Below are 21,137 nucleotides of genomic sequence, written 5' to 3'. Positions count from 1 at the left end.
TAAATCTGAAGGGGCCATACCCCCAAAAAGCGGGAACGTTGCCTGTCATTTTCCCCTGTTCGTACGTACCCCAGCGCAAGTCAGAAGGTGGGGTAGGGGATGGGAAGGGGAGAAACTGGACAGGAAGAGAGAAAAAACAGCTCGATACATTCCTTATTTTTAATTCGCTCCAGGCACTCCTGGTTTTTTGTTTCAGTATTTTTTTTCTAAGATCCTGTGGCAACAAAGGAGCACATGTTCTGCACGGCTGAAGCACTCCAGTGATTTCCATTCACAAGCTGGCTGCCTAAAGCCTCCGCAGTCTGAGCCCCGATTAAGAAATTCCTTCAGCCTTGGCCAGGAAGCTGAGGGGGGGGGGGCTGGGAGGGGGGTTACGTCACCCGGTTTGTGCTCTACATAAACTAGACAGAGGCACATTGGTGAGCAGCTCGGATGAGGAGAGAGAGAGAGAGAGACGCACACACACACAGCCTCCAGGAACCAAACTGGGAGAGTGCACAGATTGCATTGGGACTGTGCATAGACAGCAGGCAGTCAAATAAAGCAGAGGCGAAAGCAGTGAATTGTCGGAACGACAGGCAGGTAAGCCATTTGGTTTTTAACTCTTTAATGTTCTGAATTAAAAGCAGTAATTATATACGTTTATACAGCACCATTCCCCATCATCATAGGCAGTCCCTCGGAATCGAGGAAGACTTGCTTCCACTACTGAAGTGAGCTCTTAGGTGACGGAACAGTCCAATACGAGAGCCACAGACTCTGTCACAGGTGGGATAGATAGTCGTTGAGGGAAGGGGAGGGTGGGACTGGTTTGCCGCACGCTCCTTCCGCTGCCTGCGCTTGGTTTCTGCACGCTTTCGGCGACGAGACTCAAGGTGCTCAGCGCCCTCCCGGATGCACTTCCTCCACTTAGGGCGGACTGGTCTTTGGCCAGGGACTCCCAGGTGTCGGTAGGAATGTTGCACTTTATCCGGGAAGCTTTGAGGGTGTCCTTGTAGCGTGTCCGTTGGCTACCTTTGGCTCGTTTGCCGTGAAGGAGTTCCGAGTAGAGCGCTTGCTTTGGGAGTTTCGTGTCTGGGGGGCATGTGGACAATGTGGCCCCCTGCCCAGCGGAGCTGGTCGAGTGTGGTCAGTGCTTCGATGCTGGGGATGTTCAGGATGTCCCAAAGTGCTTTACAGTCCATTCAGTACTTTTTGAAGTGTAGTCACTGTTGTAATCTTAGAACATTGCAGCACAGAAGGAGGCCATTCGGCCCATCGAGTCTGCGCAGGTTCTTTCGAAGAGCAATCTAGTTAGTCCCACTCCCCCGCTCTTTCCCCGTATCCCTGCAATTTTTTTTCTCCGACAAGTATTTATCCAATTCCCTTTCGAAGGCTACTACTGAATCTGTATCCACTGCCCTATCAGGCAGCGTATTCCAAATCCCAACCACTCGTTGTGTAAAAAATGTTTTTCCTCATGTCGCCTCGGGTTCTTTTGCCAATCGCCTTAAATCTGTGCCCCCTGGTTCCTGACTCTTCAGCCATCAGAAGCAGTTTCTCTTCATTGACACGATCCAAACCCTTCATACTGTAGCCGATTTGTGCACAGCAAGCTCCCACAAAACTGCAGTGTGAGGATGACCAGTTTTAGTGATGTTGGTGGAGGGATAAATATTGGCCAAGACACCCGATGTGGCCGTGCAAGCGTCAAATCCTTGCCCTCCGCTGAGATCGTTGATCACAGGCGGTCCACATTTAGCCTCAGCATCCCTGAGAAGGAGCGGGGGGGGGGGGGGTGGAAATCAGCCTGGGATTGCTGCTGCTTATCGCCGTTGCTGCTCAAAATGCAGTTGCTGGGCAAGGCCTGGACACTTGCAACTGCTCTCATGGCGAAATAACCTACAGACACTGGGTATGTCATGAAACATTGAGTCAGGCACTGGAGGGCAGCCAGCACCTTTGGAAAAAAAAAGAAAGATTTGCATTTATATAGCGCCATTCACGACTTCAGGGTGTTCCAAAGGGCATAACAGCTGTGAAGCTTTACTCTGTATCTAACCCCCTGTACCTGCACTGGGAGTGTTTGATGGGACAGTGTAGAGGGAGCTTTACTCTGTATCTAACCCCCTGTACCTGCCCTGGGAGTGTTTGATGGGACAGTGTAGAGGGAGCTTTACTCTGTATCTAACCCCCTGTACCTGCCCTGGGAGTGTTTGATGGGGCAGTGTAGAGGGAGCTTTACTCTGTATCTAATTCCATGCTGTACCTGCCCTGGGAGTGTTTGATGGGACAGTGTAGAGGGAGCTTTACTCTGTATCTAACCCCCTGTACCTGCCCTGGGAGTGTTTGATGGGACAGTGTAGAGGGAGCTTTACTCTGTATCTAACCCCGTGCTGTACCTGCCCTGGGAGTGTTTGATGGGACAGTGTAATGGGAGCTTTACTCTGTATCTAACCCCGTGCTGCACCTGCCCTGGGAGTGTTTGATGGGACAGTGTAGAGGGAGCTTTACTCTGTATCTAACCCCGTGCTGTACCTGCCCTGGGAGTGTTTGATGGGACAGTGTAGAGGGAGCTTTACTCTGTATCTAACCCCTGTACCTGCCCTGGGAGTGTTTGATGGGACAGTGTAGAGGGAGCTTTACTCTGTATCTAACCCCCTGTACCTGCCCTGGGAGTGTTTGATGGGACAGTGTAGAGGGAGCTTTACTCTGTATCTAACCCCCTGTACCTGCCCTGGGAGTGTTTGATGGGACAGTGTAGAGGGAGCTTTACTCTGTATCTAACCCCATGCTGTACCTGCCCTGGGAGTGTTTGATGGGACAGTGTAGAGGGAGCTTTACTCTGTATCTAACCCGTGCTGTACCTGCTCTGTGTAAAGTATGCACCTGTGAGAATGCTCACAAGTTTTGTAGAGCTGTTGCCTGCTCCTGGGCCTGGCCAAGGTGGCCATTAACAGATCCAGGCAGCGGGCAGTCGAGGCGGTCATTCAGCCCGACTGCCTGCCTCTCTTCCGCGGCTACGTTCGAGTCAGGGTGTCCCTGGAGATGGAGCACGCGGTGTCCACCGGTACGCTCGCGGCCTTCCGCAAGAGGTGGGCGCCGGAGGGACTGGAGGGCATCATCACCCCCGGGAACAGGATTTTAATTTAATTTGGCAAGGTTCCCAGTTGATTTGTAAATGTGTGGGTTCTAGTGCCCTTATCAAAAGGGAGCATTTGGCGGCAAGATATTTTAAAATAGTTGTAGAGCTGTTGCATTGTGAGTGGCTTAGCCAGTCATGTGATGGTCACAAGACTCAATAAAACACAAGCCAGTTGGGTCTAGGTCATCCAACAATGGAATATGCAGTTGTGAGGCTAGTGAATGTTAGTGAATGTTAGTGTGATTGTTAAACCTTTGTTAACAAACCAGCTAGTTCTTAATAGCAATGTGTTGCTATGAATTCTTAAGCAAAGAACCCATGAAGCAAATACATTACAGCAGCCAATGAAGTACATTTTGAAGTATAGTCACTGTGGTAATGTAGGAAAAGCGGCAGCTAATTTGCTCACAGCAAGCTCCCACAAAACATCATCATCATAGACAGTCCCTCGGAATTGGGGAAGACTTGCTTCCACTCTTAAAATGAGTCCTCAGGTGGCTGAACAGTCCAATACAAGAGCCACAGTCCCTGTCACAGGTGGGATAGATAGTGGTTGAGGGAAGGGGAGGGTGGGACAGGTTTGCCGCACGCTCCTTCCGCTGCCTGCGCTTGGTTTCTGCATGCTCTCGGCGACGAGACTCGAGGTGCTCAGCACCCTCCCAGATGCACTTCCTCCACTTCGGGCAGACTGGTCTTTGGCCAGGGACTCCCAGGTGTCGGTGGGGATGTTGCACTTTATCAAGAACACCCACAAAACAGTAATGTGATAAACGACCAAATCGTCTGTTTAGGTGATGGTTGAGGGATAAATATTGGCCCGGGAACACCGGGGAGGAACTATTAACTGCCGGCTCGGAGTGTGACTGATGGTGCTGATATGCTGCTCTGTTCTTATCCAGACACCATGGCGATCCAGTTGTCCGCTGTCCGGGTTTTACTTGCGGCCGTTAGCATCGTTGCCTGGGCGGAAACGGCCCCCACCACCCCCAGCCCCAGCACCAACTCCACGGATTGGCCAGCGACTGCGGAGGAGGGTCCCAACCCCGCCCTGATCTCGGAGCAGCCCGACACGGTGACCAAACCCAACATGCGGACCACGCGGAAAGGCTACATCCACGTGGTGTTCGGCGCCGCCGACGATTACGAGGACGACGAGGATTACGAGGAAGAGCCAACACACAGGCCGGAGCCGCTGGGGCCCATGGACAGGTGTGCCTACGACCCTTGTGCCCACATGCAGGTCCCGTGCGCGGAGCTGCAGCGCGCGGGCTCGTGCCTGTGCCCCGGCGTCTCCGGCGAGGGCGTGGCCCCGGAGCAGCCCAGGGTGCGGGAGGTCACCGGGGTGTCGGGCTCGGCGGCCAGTGTGCACTGGTGCGAGCCACTGTCCACGGTGGATGGCTACTGGCTGGTGCTCTGGCCGCTGGGGGCCGCCGGGGCCGCTGCCCGCAATGTGACGACCCAGCTCATCCAGAGCCGTGCCCGGGTCTTCACATTCCAAGGGCTGGAGCCGGGCACCGGCTACGTGGTCTGTGCCGTGGCCTCCAACCGCGCCGGCTCCAGCCGGGTGGGCGAGCGGGACCTGGCGGCCGAGCCTGGGTTGGGGGCTTGCATCACCTTCGAGACCACCTCCACCCGCACGCTGATACTCTACATCGCCGGCGGCATCGCCCTCCTGCTGCTCCTCATCATCGTCTGCGTCCTGCTGAGGTGCTTCTGCACCAGGCGACAGAAGGCGGCGTCGCACGATTCCTCGGCCCCTCCCTCGCTCGGCATCGGGCTTCAGAACCCGATCTACGAGCACGACAAGGCCAGCCCGACCAATCAGTGAGCGAATCCTCCGCATGCCCCCCCCCCGACACGAGACTCCCAAAGCCAGCGCTCTACTCGGAATTCCTTCACGGCAAGCGAGCCAAAAGTGGGCAGAGGAAACGTTACAAGGGACCACCCTCAAAGCCCTCCCTGATAAAGTGCAACATCCCCACCGACACCTGGGAGTCCCTGGGCCCAAAGACCAGTCTGCCCTAAGTGGAGGGAGCGCATCCGGGAGGGCGCTGAGCACCTCGAGTCTCGTCGCCGAGAGCGTGCAGAGACCAAGCGCAGGCAGCGGAAGGAGCGTGCGGCAAACCAGTCCCACCCTCCCCTTCCCTCAACCAGTGTCTGTCGCCCCTGTGACAGGGACTGTGGCTCTCGTATTGGACTGTTCAGCCACCTAAGGACTCATTTTAAGAGTGGAAGTCTTCCTTGAATTTGGGGGACTGCCTATGATGATGATCCTGCCTTCAGGGCAGTTTTAAGCACTGAATGCACATGCCCCTAGCCTCTCGTTGATTGCAGTTATTTTTCTACGGTGAATGTTGGCGTGAGATGATGAGCACTGTGGGGGCACTGGTGCGAAAGTTAACTCTTGTGGTGTGACCACCAGGCCAATGCAATCATCAACTCCGAGCAATGTCAGAAGAAACCTGCTGAATGACTGTAATGAGAAGGTGACTGCAGATGAGGATGTCCATCTTAGCTGATCCACCCGGAGAGGTCCTATCCGAACAGGGGCCTGTCCACCCATTTGTTTTCTGCCAGAACCCGTAAGGATTGGCTTATCTCATCACCTGGTTTGCATAAGGAAGATGCCTAAGGCGAGCAAGTGGGATGGAGACTGGGAGAAAAAAAACGGTCAGGGAAAAGAGGCTGTCACCGTTGGGTTTTTGCCAGAACCACCTCCGCAACCTCCCCCCCCCCCACTCCCGAAACCCCCCATAGACACATTCCTCCTTCCAAATCTCCATTGTATTCTTTGCGTTGGCGACAGCAGCGGTCATTTCTGTCAGGATCTCGCCAGGTGGTTGCAGACGAGCTAATGGGCGAATGTATTGTGCGTCTAGATCTCAGAGATTGGTACAGAGCGGGTGTCACTGCGGGAGGAACTGAGGAGGAACGCAGTAGTCAAGGCCTCCCTCGCAGGGACGGTAGTGCAGGACGGCGAGACGGGTGGTGCCCACCCACTCAATGCCCAGCTCCACTTAAGAGGCTATAATGACAAGAGGAGACCTTCACCTCACTGAAGCTGGTCCCTTTTGGTATCCCTAACTGCGCCTCGATCATCCTTCATGTCTTCTTCTGTACCACTGGGCCTCATAGAGTCATAAAAATTTACGGCATCGTGTCTGCGCTGGCCGACAAAGAGCTACCCAGCCTAATCCCACTTTGCAGCTCTGGGTCTGTAGCCCTGTAGGTTACGGCACTTCAGGTGCACATCCAAGTATTTTTTAAATGTGGTGAGGGTTTCTGCCTCTACCACCCTTTCAGGCAGTGAGTTCCACCCCAGACCCCCACCACCCTCTGGGTGAAGACATTTCCCCTCAAGTCCCCCCTAAACCTCCTATCACTTACTTTAACTCTATGCCCCCTGTTTGTTGACCCTCTGCTAAGGGAAATAGGTCCTTTCTATCCACCCTATCCAGGCCCCTCATAATTTTATACACCTCAATCAGGTCTCCCCTCAGCCTCCGCTGTTCCAAAGAACACAAACCCCAGCCTATCCAATATTTCCGCATAGCTAAAATTCTTCAGTTCCGGCAACATCCATACTCATTTAACTCATGTTCAGCCGTCACACCCAGCCTCTGCAGGCTGGAAGCTGAGTTGGATTGATCTCTTCGCTGCCTGGCTGAAGTTTCCGGTTACTAATGTTAATTTGCCCTCGGGTTAGATAAATCCATTCCTCCCCTCGCCCTTCTCTTACAGAGAGGTAGCAGAGCAGATTAGTATGTTACATTCCTATCTGATGATTCAGTCTGTGTGCAATGTATTCATGTCTGTTGTCCTTTTAAAATTCTCGGCCGGTAGGGTGACTCAAAGGTTCACTGAGTTCCTCGGATGTCAGAAAGCTACAGGTGTTGTGATCTACTCCCAACCCCAGGACGTGCTGTAATATCTTCCATCATTATGATGACATCATAAAGACACAAGATGGCTCCATTACACAGGAACTTATCACCTGATGCATTGATTGCATTTACAGCAGCAGTTACATTGCCACAGTAGTCCACTAGGTGGAGCAGCAGACCACTAGGTGGAGCTATATTACACGTGTGTTTACGATTTCCTGCAAGGCCGTGTGTCATTTTGTACATAATTTCTCAACACGTTAAATCCTCTTTTATTCTTTCACTGTTGGGCCTGCTTGTAAAGGAGCGGGGGGCGGGGGAGCGGCGGGGTGGGGGGGTGGGGGGGTTGGGGGAGTGGTCGGTGATGGACTCCAGGGTCCTCCAATCAAGTGTGGTTTATTGAGCACTGATCTCAGGAATTATTTTATTGGCTGACCCTTGTACAGATTATGGTTTGCCTGCTATTGTACGATTGGCAAACAGCGACGGTTTTAAACAGATCTTTTTGCACATTTCCGATGTTAATAAAAAGTATTTTTTGTAAATCTCGCTCTCTCCTGTGGATTGTTTGCGTTTTATTTTCGTGTGCGCACACAGACAGCGAGAACTGCATTTTCGGCTTTCAGGATTTCGGGGCGTTAATGACGGTGGGGTGGTCCTGATACCGCCTGGAAAAAGTTTGGGCCTCAGTCGCCAAAATTGGGCGGCTGGACCCTGAGTGTGGGGCGGAGTGCTAAGGGAGGCGTTACACACCTGCCTTCGGGCGCCAGGGCCTGCTGAGCAAGCGAAAATCCCGAGCTAAACAGCCGGCCTCGGAGCGCTCGAAGAGAGGCCTGGGGGAGAAAAAAAACCCTGAAATAAACCCACCAAAAACATTCCCAATACACAGCCCGCGCTACCACAACATAAATCGCAAGAAAAAAATAAAAGAAGAAGCAGTCGCACTTACCTGAGGTCGACGTCACTTATCTCACTGCAGCCGCTACAGCTCGGAACGCCCGCCTTCACAGGCGGTCCCACTAGGGTGTGCTACAGGGGTGGGCAGGAGTCAAAAATCGAGCCGGTGTCGCAACCGGCTCACCTCTTCCAGGCGGTGATGCTCCGTGCCCCGCCGAAGCCAGCCCCTGAAAACCCCGGCGGGGCCGCCGGAAGCTGGTCGCCTGCCCGGGGGAGCTCACCGCCGCCATTGCTGCCCCTCCGGGGCGAAAACAGAGGCAGGCGATTCTGTGATTCGGCAAAAAGAAAGAACTTGCCCTCCAATGCTGCCTTTCACCACCTCAGGTCGCCCCAAAGCGCTTCGCACCCAATGAACTACTTTTGTAGTTTAGTCATTGTTGTAATGTGGGAAACGCAGCAGCCAATTTGTGCACAGCAGTCTGCTTTTTAGCAATGTTGGTTGAGGAATAATTATTGGCCCCAGGACACCGGGGGAGAACGCTTCAAAGTAATGGCCTTGGGATCTTTTGCGTCCACCTGAGAGGGCAGATGGGGCCCTCGGGTTTAATGTCTCATCCGAAAGACGGGACCTCCGACGGTGTGGCACTCCCTCAGTATCTTCACCGGGATTGGATTATGTGTCACTGGAGCGAGACTCGAACCCACAACCTTCTGATACAGAGGTGAGAGAGAGTTCTGCCCCTTGAGCAATGGCTGACACATCATGATATCTGACTGTAGAAGCTGTCACAGTCAAGCCACATCCTGCTCTCACCCTGTATCCAAACACGTCCCAGACGGACTCGCCAAGTCGGAATGTTGGGCAGGAATCCTGGCCAATTTTCACTCTCCCGCGCCCAGGCCGCTCAGGCTAACTTGTAGCACTCCGACAGTCAGCCTGTCTGAGATCAGCCAGAACTCGCATTTATTCACATTCTCAGCACGTCCCAAAGCCAATCAAGTATTTTTGAAGTGTAGTCACTAGTTGTAGTGTAGGCAAACACAGCAGACAATTTACGCACAGCAAGCTCCCACAGGCAGCAGTGAGATAAATAAGTAGTTAATCTGTTGTTTGGTCCCATTGGTTGAGAGAGGAATGGGGCGGAGATCATTCCATACAAAAGGTAGGTATCCTGTAACATCAATTGGGGCTGTAAGAATCTATCCTGCAGATGGCGCCACGGTCCAGGAATCTGTTGATAAAATGTCAAGGGGCACAGGTGTGCGAGGGTGCCGTTTATAGTTCTGTTTGTATCGGAAGCATGTCAGTATGAAAGGAAGAAGACTTGCATTTGTATAGCACCTTTCATGACTACCGGATGTCTCAAAGAGCTTTAGAGCCAATGAAGTACTTTTGGAGTGTAGTCACTGTTGTAATGTGGAAAACGCAGCAGCCAATTTGTTATGCTGATCAAGGCATCAATATTGGTCCCAGGACACCAAGGAGAACTCCCCTGTTCTTCTTCCAATAGTGGCCGTGGGATCTTTTACATCCACCTGAGAGAGCAGACGGGGCCTCGGTTTAATGTCTCATCCGAAAGACGGCACCTCCGACAGTGCGGCGCTCCCTCAGTACTGCCCTTCGACAGTGCGGCGCTCCCTCAGTACTGCCCTCCGACAGTGCAGCGCTCCCTCAGTACTGCCCCTCCGACAGTGCGGCGCTCCCTCAGTACTGCCCCTCCGACAGTGCGGCACTCCCTCAGTACTGCCCTCCGAAAGTGCAGCGCTCCCTCAGTACTGCCCCTCCGACAGTGCCGCATTCCCTCAGTACCGCCCCTCCGACACTCCCTCAGTACTGCCCTTCGACAGTGCGGCGCTCCCTCAGTAACCCGTCCGACAGTGGGGCGCTCCCTCAGTACTGCCCCTCCGACAGTGCGGCGCTCCCTCAGCACTGCACTGGGAATGTCAGCCTAGATTTATGTGCTCAAGTCCCTGCAATGGGACTTGAACCCACAACCTTCTGACTCCGAGGTGAGTGTGCTGCCCACTGAGCCACGGCTGACACTTGCTGTACTGTACAGGCCCGCTGCACCAACCCATACACCGGACAAGAGTCAGCCAGCACAATGGAATGGCAACCATCGGTGTCCCAGCTTCCCTGGGTTGGCACTGAGCCACACAGAGGCCAGGAGGATCCTGGGTCTTGGCGCCCACCGGTGTCGAGCTAGCTCATCTCAGACAGGCTGGAAGGTAGGGGGACCACAACTGGCCTCAGCGACCCCCTCTGGGGAGGGGGGAGTATGGCCTACTTCTGCTCCTACTTCTTATGTTCTTTTCAAATTGCATCGATGAGCAGGTTGGCTTATCATTCTCTCTCTCGCCCCTCTGAGTTAGAAGGTCGTGGCTTCGAGTCCCTACTCCAGAGACTTGTGCTCCCCCACTCAACCCAGTCCAACACTCCCAGTACCAGTACGGAGGGAACGCTGCACCATTGGAGGTGCCGTCGTTTGGATGAGACGTTAAACCGAGAACCCCATCTGTCTGTTCAGGTGGACGTAAAAGATTCCATTGGGAAAAGTGTTGAGAGTGTGTCTGCTTCAGCATGAGTGTGAGTTATGCTAGATGCTTTGCTAGGTTTAGGTGATCTTATTGAAACGTATAAGTTTCTGAGGGGGCTGGACAGCGTAGATGCAGAGAGGATGTTTCCCCTCGTGGGGGAATCTAGAACTAGGGGGCATAGTTTCAGAATAAGGGGTCGCCCATTTAAAACAGCAATGAGGAGAAATGTCTTCTCTGAGGGTCATGAATCTTTGGAATTCTCTTCCCCAGAGAGCTGTGGAGGCTGGGTCATTGAATATATTTAAGGTGGAGGTAGACAGACCTTTGAACGATAAGGGAGCCAAGGGTTGTGGGGAGCGGGCCGGGAAGTGGAGTTGAGGCCAAGATCAGATCAGCCATGATCATCATCATCATAGGCAGTCCCTTGGAATCGAGGGAGACTTGCTTCCACTCCTAAAGTGAGTCCTTTGGTGGCTGAACAGTCCAATACAAGAGCCACAGACCCTGTCAGAGGTGGGACAGATATCCGTTGGGGGGGGGGGGGTGGCACTGATTTACCAGATGCTCCTTCCTCTGCCTGCGCCTGACCTCTTCACGCTGGCAGCGTTGAGATTCGAAGAGCTCAACGCCCTCCCGGATGCACTTTCTCCATCTCGGGCGGGTCTTTGGCCAGAGTCTCCCAGACGTCAGTGGTGATGTCGCACTTCACCAGGGAGGCTTTGAGGGTGTCCTTGTAACGTTTCCGCTGCCCACCTTTGGCTCGGTTGCCATGAAGGAGCTCCACATAGAGCAGTTGTTTAGGGAGTCTCGTGTCTGGCATGCGAACTAAGTGGCCTGCCCAGCGGAGCTGATCTAGTGTGGTCAGTGCTTCAATGCTGGGGATGTTAGCCTGGGCGAGGACACTGGTGCTGGTGCGTCTGTCCTCCCAGGGGATTTGCAGGATCTTGCGGAGACATCGTTGGTGATAGAGCTGCAGCGACTTGATCAGTTCAGATCAGCCATGATCTTACTGAATGGTGGAGCAGGCTCGAGGGGCCAGATGGCTTGCTCCTGCTGCTATTTCTCATGTGCACACACACACACACCTGCAGACTTTCTGCAGTGAGGATTCTATCAGAGTGGGAAACTCCTGTGGTTTATTTTTGTTACAAATTAATGGCCCGCTAACAAAATCACATGCACAGGCCTGTATGCTTGCAGCCATACACTCCGACAAAGTCACAGCAGGTTAGTAATTTCAGCGAAAGCAAGGAGAACCCGTGAGGAGAGATCCTCACCCTCTCTGTGTTCCTGCTGCATTTACCTGCTGGCACCACCCTGTGGTAATGGTGCAGAGCTGCAAGCGAGGTATTTAGGAAAAACATATTCGAGCAAGACTGAATTAAACACCACTGATTCCTGCTTGAAAGACACATGCTCTCTGCAACCTCTACTGCTTATTCAGACAAGATTAAAAGAAAAACCCTCGATGTCCATATTCTTGAATCTAATGTGCGTCCATTGCACTTAGAAGCGTATCTAAAGAAAGAAAGACTTGCATTTATATAGCACCTTTCACAACCACCAGATGTCCCAAAGCGCTTTACAGCCAATTAAGTACTTTTTTTTTAAAGATGGAACAGGGGCTTGCTCCGTCCACTCCATGCATCGACCTGCTATTGCAGTGTTTCCAGGAACGGTGCAGCTTCTCCTCTCGGCCTTTTGGCTAAGATCAAGTGTAGTAGCGCAAAGTGATCTATGCGCTAGAGTTGATCTGACAAGAATGAACATAAAAAAAAAATTAAAAAGTACTTTTTTTGGAGTTGTAATGTGGGAAACGCGGCAGCTAATTTATGCACAGCAAGCTCCCACACACAGCACTGTGATAATGACCAGATAATCTGTGTTTGTTATGTTGATTAAGGGATAAATATTGGCCCAGGACACGGGGGAGAACTCCCCTGCTCTTCTAATAGTGACATGGGATCGTTTATGTCCATCTGAGAGGGCAGGCGGGGTATCAGTTTAACATCTCATCTGAAATACAGCACCTCCCACAGTGTAGCACTGCCCCTCCGACAGTGCGCCGCTCCCTCAGTACTGCACTGGAGTGTCAGCCTAGATTTATGTGCTCAAGTCCCTGGAGTGGGACCTAAACCCACAACCTTCTGACTCAGAGACGAGAGTGCTACCCACTGAGCCATGGCTAACACAGAATAAAGAAAGCTAGTCACTTCCTGCTGGTTTCTTCCAACTTTGATTACCTGAAATAGAAAGGTTGGGGGTGAGGGATTTGCAAGCATCTGCCAATCTAGAGAAACCTCCCTGTGCAATTAGCCTCTACATGACCTCAGAGTTGTGCCTACTTCCCCGTAGAAAGTACCTGAGCAGCTGAACTTAAAGGGACAGGCCAGGCTCGCAGGTAAACATCACAACCTGTGCTACACATCTCAGATTACCCATGAGCAACACCACGAGAGATCGGACAAGAGTATCTGTTTATTCAGTTGTCATCTGCAAGGAGATAAAAGGTGAAAGAATTGTTTAGCAAACGCTAACGTCACAATTTAAAATGGAGGTAGGGACATTACTTGAATCGGAAATGGATGGATAAATAATGTTTATGGGGCAATGGAGTGTTCCTGGAATCTCCGAGACCAATAGGTGACCCCTAACTGGCTCAAATAAGGTAACTCAATACCATAACGTTTCCCCGGGCTGGGGAGTCTAGAACCAGGGGTCACAGTCTCAGGATAAGGGGTCGGCCATTTAGGACTGAGATGAGGAGGAATTTCTTCACTCAGAGGGTGGTGAATCTTTGGAATTCTCTACCTCAGAGGGCTGTGGAGGCTCAGTCGTTGATTATATTCAAGGCTGAGATCGATAGATTTTTGGGTACTAAGGGAATCAAGGACTATGGGATCAGGCGGGAAAGTGGAGTTGAGGTAGAAGAGCAGCCGTGATCTTATTGAATGGCGGAGCAAGCTCAAGGGGCCAAATGGCCGACTCCTGCTCCTATTTCTTATGATTTTATTCTTATTCGTGGGGGAATCTGGAACTAGGGTGCATAGTTTCAGAATAAGGGGTCACCCATTTAAAACGGAAATGCGGAGGAATTTCTTCTCTCTGAGGGTTGTGAATCTGTAGAATTCTCTGCCCCAGAGAGCTGTGGAGGCTGGATCATTGAATATATTTAAGGTGGAGATAGACAGATTTTTGAGCAATAAGGGAGTGAAGGGTTATGGGGAGCGGGCAGGGAAGTGGAGTTCAGGCCAAGATCAGATCAGCCATGATCTTATTGAATGGCGGAACAGGCTCGAGGGGCTGAATGGCCGACTCCTGCTCCTATTTCTTATGTTCTTATTACAACAGTGACTACACTTCAAAAAGTACTTCATTGGCTGTAGAGCCAATGGGGTTTTTGGTGGCCGTGAAAGGGGTTATATATTCTTTCTATGTTCAAACCTGGGGCTCACAGGGTCTGTGAGGCTATGTCCCATTTCAGAGGTGCACCTTCACACTGAGACATTAAGAGGAAGCAGAATTCTATACCTTGCTAATTATTGGAATGTATGTAGCTGTGTGTGAGAGAGAGATAGAGAGAGAGACAGAGTGAGGAGATTGACGCAGCAAAGATTGAATGTGACAGCCAAGCTGTAATGAGGCTCAGCGCTGTGCATTGAGGCCACCTCTGCTCCTGTTACCTAATCGCTGACCCCTGCCCACTGACTGAAGTAAACAAAAATTAGCTCGGAGCCAGTGTGTAGGTTGCATAGGGGGTCATTCAGCCCCTCGAGCCTGCTCCGCTATTCAATTACATCACGGCTGATCCGTATCTGAGTTGATGTCGAAGATCGTCCATGAGAATATGTCATTGAATGGCTCGAAGGCCCATAAGGCCTACTCCTGCTCCTCATTCTTATGTTCTTATCTTCGTTCCATCTAGCCACCTTGGTTCCCGTAAGCCTTAATCCCCTTGCCTGACAAGAATCAAAAGTTGTACCTCCGCATGGACTACATTCCACAAATCAGTGGACATATTGGGGTGACTGGGAGATTTCTTGAGGTGGTCAGGATGAGAACCCTGGGTAGTACATTCACACCAGTGTGATTAAATCCTGATATCTCGTCCCAGCTGTCTATTCTCGACAAACTCCGATGGGGGTCAGTTTGGGGACAGGAATGCTGGTGTTTGTGACAATTCTCGTGGCTGATGTCTCTTATTGTGACCCAGAAGGTTACTGCCAATACAACAGCAGCAACTTGCATTTATATAACGTATTTAACGCAGTAAAATGTCCCAAGGTACTTCACAGGAGCGTTATGAGATAAAATTTGACATCGAGCCACATAAGGAGAAATTAGGGCAGGGTGAGGCAGAGAGGTTTAGGCAGGGAGTTCCAGAGCTTGGGGTCTAGGCAACAAAAGGCATGGCCACCGATGGTCGAGCGATTAAAATCAGGGATGCTCAAAGAGCCAGAATTAGAGGAGCGCACAGATCTCAGGGGGGTTGTGGGGCTGGAGGAGGTTACAGAGATAGGGAGGAGATTTGAAAACAAGGATGAGAATTTTGAAATCGAGGCATTATCGAACCAATGTAGGTCAATGAGCACGGGAGGGTGATGGATGAACAGGACTTGGCGTGAGCTCGGATACGGGCAACCGAGTTTAGGATTACCTCAAGTTTACGCAGGGTTTCGTGAGTTGTGGATAAGTAAGGGTTGTACTAGTGGCTCATAGAAACATAGAAACATAGAAAATAGGTGCAGGAGCAGGCCATTCAGCCCTTCTAGCCTGCACCGCCATTCAATGAGTTCATGGCTGAACATGAAACTTCAGTATCCACTTCCTGCTTTCACGCCATACCCCTTGATCCCCCGAGTAGTAAGGACTTCATCTAACTCCCTTTTGAATATATTTAGTGAATTGGCCTCAACTACTTTCTGTGGTAGAGAATTCCACAGGTTCACCACTCTCTGGGTGAAGAAGTTTCTCCTTATCTCGGTCCTAAATGGCTTACCCCTTATCCTTAGACTGTGACCCCTGGTTCTGGACTTCCCCAACATTGGGAACATTCTTCCTGCATCCAACCTGTCCAAACCCGTCAGAATTTTAAACGTTTCTATGAGGTCCCCTCTCACTCTTCTGAACTCCAGTGAATACAAGCCCAGTTGATCCAGTCTTTCTTGATAGGTCAGTCCCACCATCCCGGGAATCAGTCTGGTGAATCTTCGCTGCACTCCCTCAATAGCAAGAATGTCCTTCCTCAAGTTAGGAGACCAAAACTGTACACAATACTCCAGGTGTGGCCTCACCAAGGCCCTGTACAACTGTAGCAACACCTCCCTGCCCCTGTACTCAAATCCCCTCGCTATGAAGGCCAACATGCCATTTGCTTTCTTAACCGCCTGCTGTACCTGCATGCCGACCTTCAATGACTGATGTACCATGACACCCAGGTCTCGTTGCACCTTCCCTTTTCCTAATCTGTCACCATTCAGATAATAGTCTGTCTCTCTGTTTTTACCACCAAAGTGGATAACCTCACATTTATCCGCATTATACTTCATCTGCCACGCATTTGCCCACTCACCTAACCTATCCAAGTCACTCTGTAGCCTCATAGCATCCTCCTCGCAGCTCACACTGCCACCCAACTTAGTGTCATCCGCAAATTTGGAGATAGTACATTTAATCCCCTCGTCTAAATCATTAATGTACAATGTAAACAGCTGGGGCCCCAGCACAGAACCCTGCGGTACCCCACTAGTCACTGCCTGCCATTCCGAAAAGTACCCATTTACTCCTACTCTTTGCTTCCTGTCTGACAACCAGTTCTCAATCCACGTCAGCACACTACCCCCAATCCCATGTGCTTTAACTTTGCACATTAATCTCCTGTGTGGGACCTTGTCGAAAGCCTTCTGAAAGTCCAAATATACCACATCAACTGGTACTCCTTTGTCCACTTTATTGGAAACATCCTCAAAAAATTCCAGAAGATTTGTCAAGCATGATCTCCCTTTCACAAATCCATGCTGACTTGGACCTATCATGTCACCATTTTCCAAATGCGCTGCTATGACATCCTTAATAATTGATTCCATCATTTTACCCACTACTGAGGTCAGGCTGACCGGTCTATAATTCCCTGCTTTCTCTCTCCCTCCTTTTTTAAAAAGTGGGGTTACATTGGCTACCCTCCACTCGATAGGAACTGATCCAGAGTCAATGGAATGTTGGAAAATGACTGTCAATGCATCCGCTATTTCCAAGGCCACCTCCTTAAGTACTCTGGGATGCAGTCCATCAGGCCCTGGGGATTTATCGGCCTTCAATCCCATCAATTTCCCCAACACAATTTCCCGACTAATAAAGATTTCCCTCAGTTCCTCCTCCTTAATAGACCCTCTGACCACTTTTATATCCGGAAGGTTGTTTGTGTCCTCCTTAGTGAATACTGAACCAAAGTACTTGTTCAATTGGTCTGCCATTTCTTTGTTCCCCGTTATGACTTCCCCTGATTCTGACTGCAGGGGACCTACGTTTGTCTTTACTAACCTTTTTCTCTTTACATACCTATAGAAACTTTTGCAATCCGCCTTAATGTTCCCTGCAAGCTTCTTCTCGTACTCCATTTTCCCTGCCCTAATCAAACCCTTTGTCCTCCTCTGCTGAGTTCTAAATTTCTCCCAGTCCCCAGGTTCGCTGCTATTTCTGGCCAATTTGTATGCCATTTCCTTGGCTTTAATACTATCCCTGATTTCCCTTGATAGCCACGGTTGAGCCACCTTCCCTTTTTTATTTTTACGCCAGACAGGAATGTACAATTGTTGTAATTCATCCATGCGGTCTCTAAATGTCTGCCATTGCCCATCCACAGTCAACCCCTTAAGTATCATTAGCCAATCTATCTTAGCCAATTCATGCCTCATACCTTCAAAGTTACCCTTCTTTAAGTTCTGGACCATGGTCTCTGAATTAACTGTTTCATTCTCCATCCTAATGCAGAATTCCACCATATTATGGTCACTCTTCCCCAAGGGGCCTCGCACAATGAGATTGCTAATTAATCCTCTCTCATTACACAACACCCAGTCTAAGATGGCCTCCCCCCTAGTTGGTTCCTCGACATATTGGTCTAGAAAACCATCCCTTATGCATTCCAGGAAATCCTCCTCCACCGTATTGCTTCCAGTTTGGCTAGCCCAATCTATGTGCATATTAAAGTCACCCATTATAACTGCTGCACCTTTATTGCATGCACTCCTAATTTCCTGTTTGATGCCCTCCCCAACATCACTACTACTGTTTGGAGGTCTGTACACAACTCCCACTAACGATTTTTGCCCTTTAGTGTTCTGCAGCTCTACCCATATAGATTCCACATCATCCAAGCTAATGTCTTTCCTAACTATTGCATTAATCTCCTCTTTAACCAGCAATGCTACCCCACCTCCTTTTCCTTTTATTCTATCCTTCCTGAATGTTGAATACCCCTGGATGTTGAGTTCCCAGCCCTGATCATCCTGGAGCCACGTCTCCGTAATCCCAATCACATCATATTTGTTAACATCTATTTGCACAGTTAATTCATCCACCTTATTGCGGATACTCCTTGCATTAAGACACAAAGCCTTCAGGCTTGCTTTTTTAACACCCTTTGTCCTTCTAGAATTTTGCTGTACAGTGGCCCTTTTTGTTCTTTGCCTTGGGTTTCTCTGCCCTCCACTTTTCCTCATCTCCTTTCTGTCTTTTGCTTTTGCCTCATTTTTGTCTCCCTCTGTCTCCCTGTATAGGTTCCCATCCCCCTGCAATATTAGTTTAACTCCTCCCCAACAGCACTAGCAAACACTCCCCCTAGGACATTGGTTCCGGACCTGCCCAGGTGCAGACCGTCCGGTTTGTACTGGTCCCACCTCCCCCAGAACCGGTTCCAATGCCCCAAGAATTTGAATCCCTCCCTGCTGCACCACTGCTCAAGCCATGTATTCATCTGCGCTATCCTGCGATTCCTACTCTGACTAGCACGTGGCACTCGTAGCAATCCCGAGATTACTACTTTTGAGGTCCTACTTTTTAATTTAGCTCCTAGCTCCTTAAATTCTTTTCGTAGGACCTCATCCCTTTTTTTACCTATGTCGTTGGTACCAATGTGCACCACGACAACTGGCTGTTCTCCCTCCCATTTCAGAATGTCCTGCACCCGCTCCGAGACATCCTTGACCCTTGCACCAGGGAGGCAACATACCATCCTGGAGTCTCGGTTGTGTCCGCAGAAACGCCTATCTATTCCCCTCACCATCGAATCCCCTATCACTATCGCGCTCCCACTCTTTTTCCTGCCCTCCTTTGCAGCAGAGCCACCTACGGTGCCATGAACTTGGCTGCTGCTGCCCTCCCCTGATGAGTCATCCTCCCCAACAGTACTCAAAGCAGTGTATCTGTTTTGCAGGGGGATGACCACAGGGGACCCCTGCACTATCTTTCTTGCACTGCTCTTCCTGCTGGTCTTCCATTCCCTATCTGGCTGTGGACCCTTCTCCTGCGGTAAGACCAACTCACTACACGTGATACTCACGTCATTCTCAGCATCGTGGATGCTCCAGAGTGAATCCACCCTCAGCTCCAATTCCGCAACGCGGATCGTCAAGAGCTCGAGGCGGATACACTTCCCACACACGTAGCGCCCAGGGACACCGGAAGTGTCCCCGAGTTCCCACATGGTACAGGAGGAGCATATCACATGGCCGAGCTCTCCTGCCATGTCTTAACCTTAGATACCCTTAAATTGGTAATAACAATAAAAAGAAAAGAAAAGCTACTCACCAATCACCAGCCAATCACTTACCACATTGGCTGTGACGTCACTTTTTGATTACTTTCTACTTCTATTTTGCTTTCTCTCCCGCTGTAGCTGCACCGGTATGCTTTTGACAGGTCGCTGCTGCAGGAGGGCGTTGGCTGACTGCAGTGCGGGCAGGTACAGCAGGAGCAGCAAGGTCGGGGCGAAGGAACAGCAAGAGTTCGTAGAGGGATGTGATCGTGGCCCAGGAGAGGTGAAAGTTCAGGGCCCAGAAGAGGTGAGGGCCCAGGGGCAGCACGGGCCCAGCCCACACTGCGATATATGTGCGCACTAGGTCCGTGCAGCAGAGCTGGTCTCCAGTCGTCTTGGTTAACCCTTGCCACTGGACCAAGACCTAGCTCTGTCAAGCCCGTGTGGTGGTTGGTGTGCAACGGTCACCATACGTTAAAAAAATCCACGCACAGGCACCTTCCACCCTTCAACATGTAGTTCGGGACCTGGAATATTAGGTCCTTCATTGAAACACCTGTGAACCCATCCCTTTTCGGCGTGGAAGCAAGTCATCCTCGCTTCGAGGGACCGCCTATGATAATGATGATGATGACTAGTGGTGAGTGTGAGGAGTTGTAGTGAGCTGTGGTGCAGTGTTTGTAGGGGCAGGAAGAGAAGTGGGGGAGGGGGGGGGGTCTTGTGATTGGTGAAGCTGGAAGTGGTGGAAGTTTCAGCAGCAAGTAAGAGAACAGAGGTCTTACCTTGACAACCCAAGTGAGGTCATTGATTTTTGCAGCCATGTCCTGGGTAGTAATGCTATAGTTATGCTAAACCTGTATTGAACCTGGTTTAGACCGCACTTGGAGTGCTGTGTACAGTTCTGGTCGTCAGTTTTAAAATGGATATAGAGGCACTGGAGAGGGTGCAGAGAAGATTTACAAGGATGGTACCAGAAATGCGAGGGTATATATATCAGGAAAGGATGAATAGGCTGGGTCTCTTTTCTCTTGAAAAAAGAAGGCTGAGGGGTGGCCTAATAGAGGTCTTTAAAATGATGAAAGGATACAGAGAGAATGTTTCCACTTGTGGGGATGAGCATAACTAGAGGCCATCAATATAAGATAGTCACCCAGAAATCCAATGGGGAATTCAGGAGAAACCTCTTTACCCAGAGAGCGGTGAGAATGTGGAACTCGCTGCCACAGGGAGTGGTTAAAGTGAATAGTACAGATGCATTTAAGGGGAGGCTGGACGAGCATATGAGGGAGAGGGTTATGCAGATAAGAACATAAGAACATAAGAAATAGGAGCAGGAGTAGGCCATACGGCCCCTCGAGCCTGCTCCGCCACTTAATACGATCATGGCTGATCTGATCATGGACTCAGGTCCACTTCCCTGCCCGCTCCCCATAACCCCTTATTCCCTTATCATTTAAATGAGGAAAGACAGGAGGAGGCTCGAGTGGAGCATAAACGCCGGCATGGATTGATTGGGCCGAATGACCTGTTTCTGTGCCGTATATCTGATGTAATCCTGTGTAAACCCCCGGCATTGACGTACTCTGTAACCTCTTCCCACGGTGGGGTTGTTTCCTGTGTGGCGGGGGGGGAGGGGGAGAATATGTCTCTTCCCTTGTCCAAAACCTGCAGAAGAGCCTTCAAGGAAGCATCAGAGACCCCTCTCTCAGCGCTCGTTGCAGCCATTTTAGAATTGTTGAGTGTTCGCTTCACTCTGCAGCCAGAGCGCTCCTCCGCTTTAAGAGGTGCTGGCTTCCTTTAAATGGCGTCAGAGATGCCCGACACGCACCCAATGAGTAGCGTGGGTACTGCTGGCTGTACGCCAGCTTGATTGAAATACTCGTGCGGCCCGAGTCCATGTTAGCAGGCGGGGGCAGTACACTCACTGCCCACCAGGCAC

At 50.8% G+C, this 21,137-nt stretch overlaps 1 protein-coding gene and 1 pseudogene across 2 annotated transcripts in view; both read left to right on the top strand.

The window, feature by feature from the left end:
- Window positions 1-416: 416 nt before the first annotated feature.
- The window catches only part of LOC139239423 (histone H3.3A), a 42,218-nt gene continuing 21,497 nt past the window's right edge, over window positions 417-21,137 (top strand). The window contains exons 1-2 of one of the 2 annotated variants that reach the window (XM_070868146.1): window positions 417-582; window positions 4,024-6,202. In XM_070868146.1, the coding sequence (XP_070724247.1) occupies window positions 4,029-4,952 (924 nt within the window). In that variant the 5' untranslated portion in view covers window positions 417-582; window positions 4,024-4,028 and the 3' untranslated portion in view covers window positions 4,953-6,202. Of the gene's footprint in view, window positions 583-4,023; window positions 6,203-21,137 lie in introns of those variants that run through there. The other variant, XM_070868148.1, reaches the window with a different exon arrangement.
- Window positions 12,129-12,239, top strand: LOC139239549 (U2 spliceosomal RNA; annotated as a pseudogene).

The sequence above is a fragment of the Pristiophorus japonicus genome, chromosome 27 (assembly GCF_044704955.1).
Source record: "Pristiophorus japonicus isolate sPriJap1 chromosome 27, sPriJap1.hap1, whole genome shotgun sequence".
In the NCBI taxonomy this organism is placed as follows: Eukaryota; Metazoa; Chordata; class Chondrichthyes; family Pristiophoridae; genus Pristiophorus; species Pristiophorus japonicus.
This window is presented reverse-complemented; position numbering and strand designations above follow the sequence as displayed.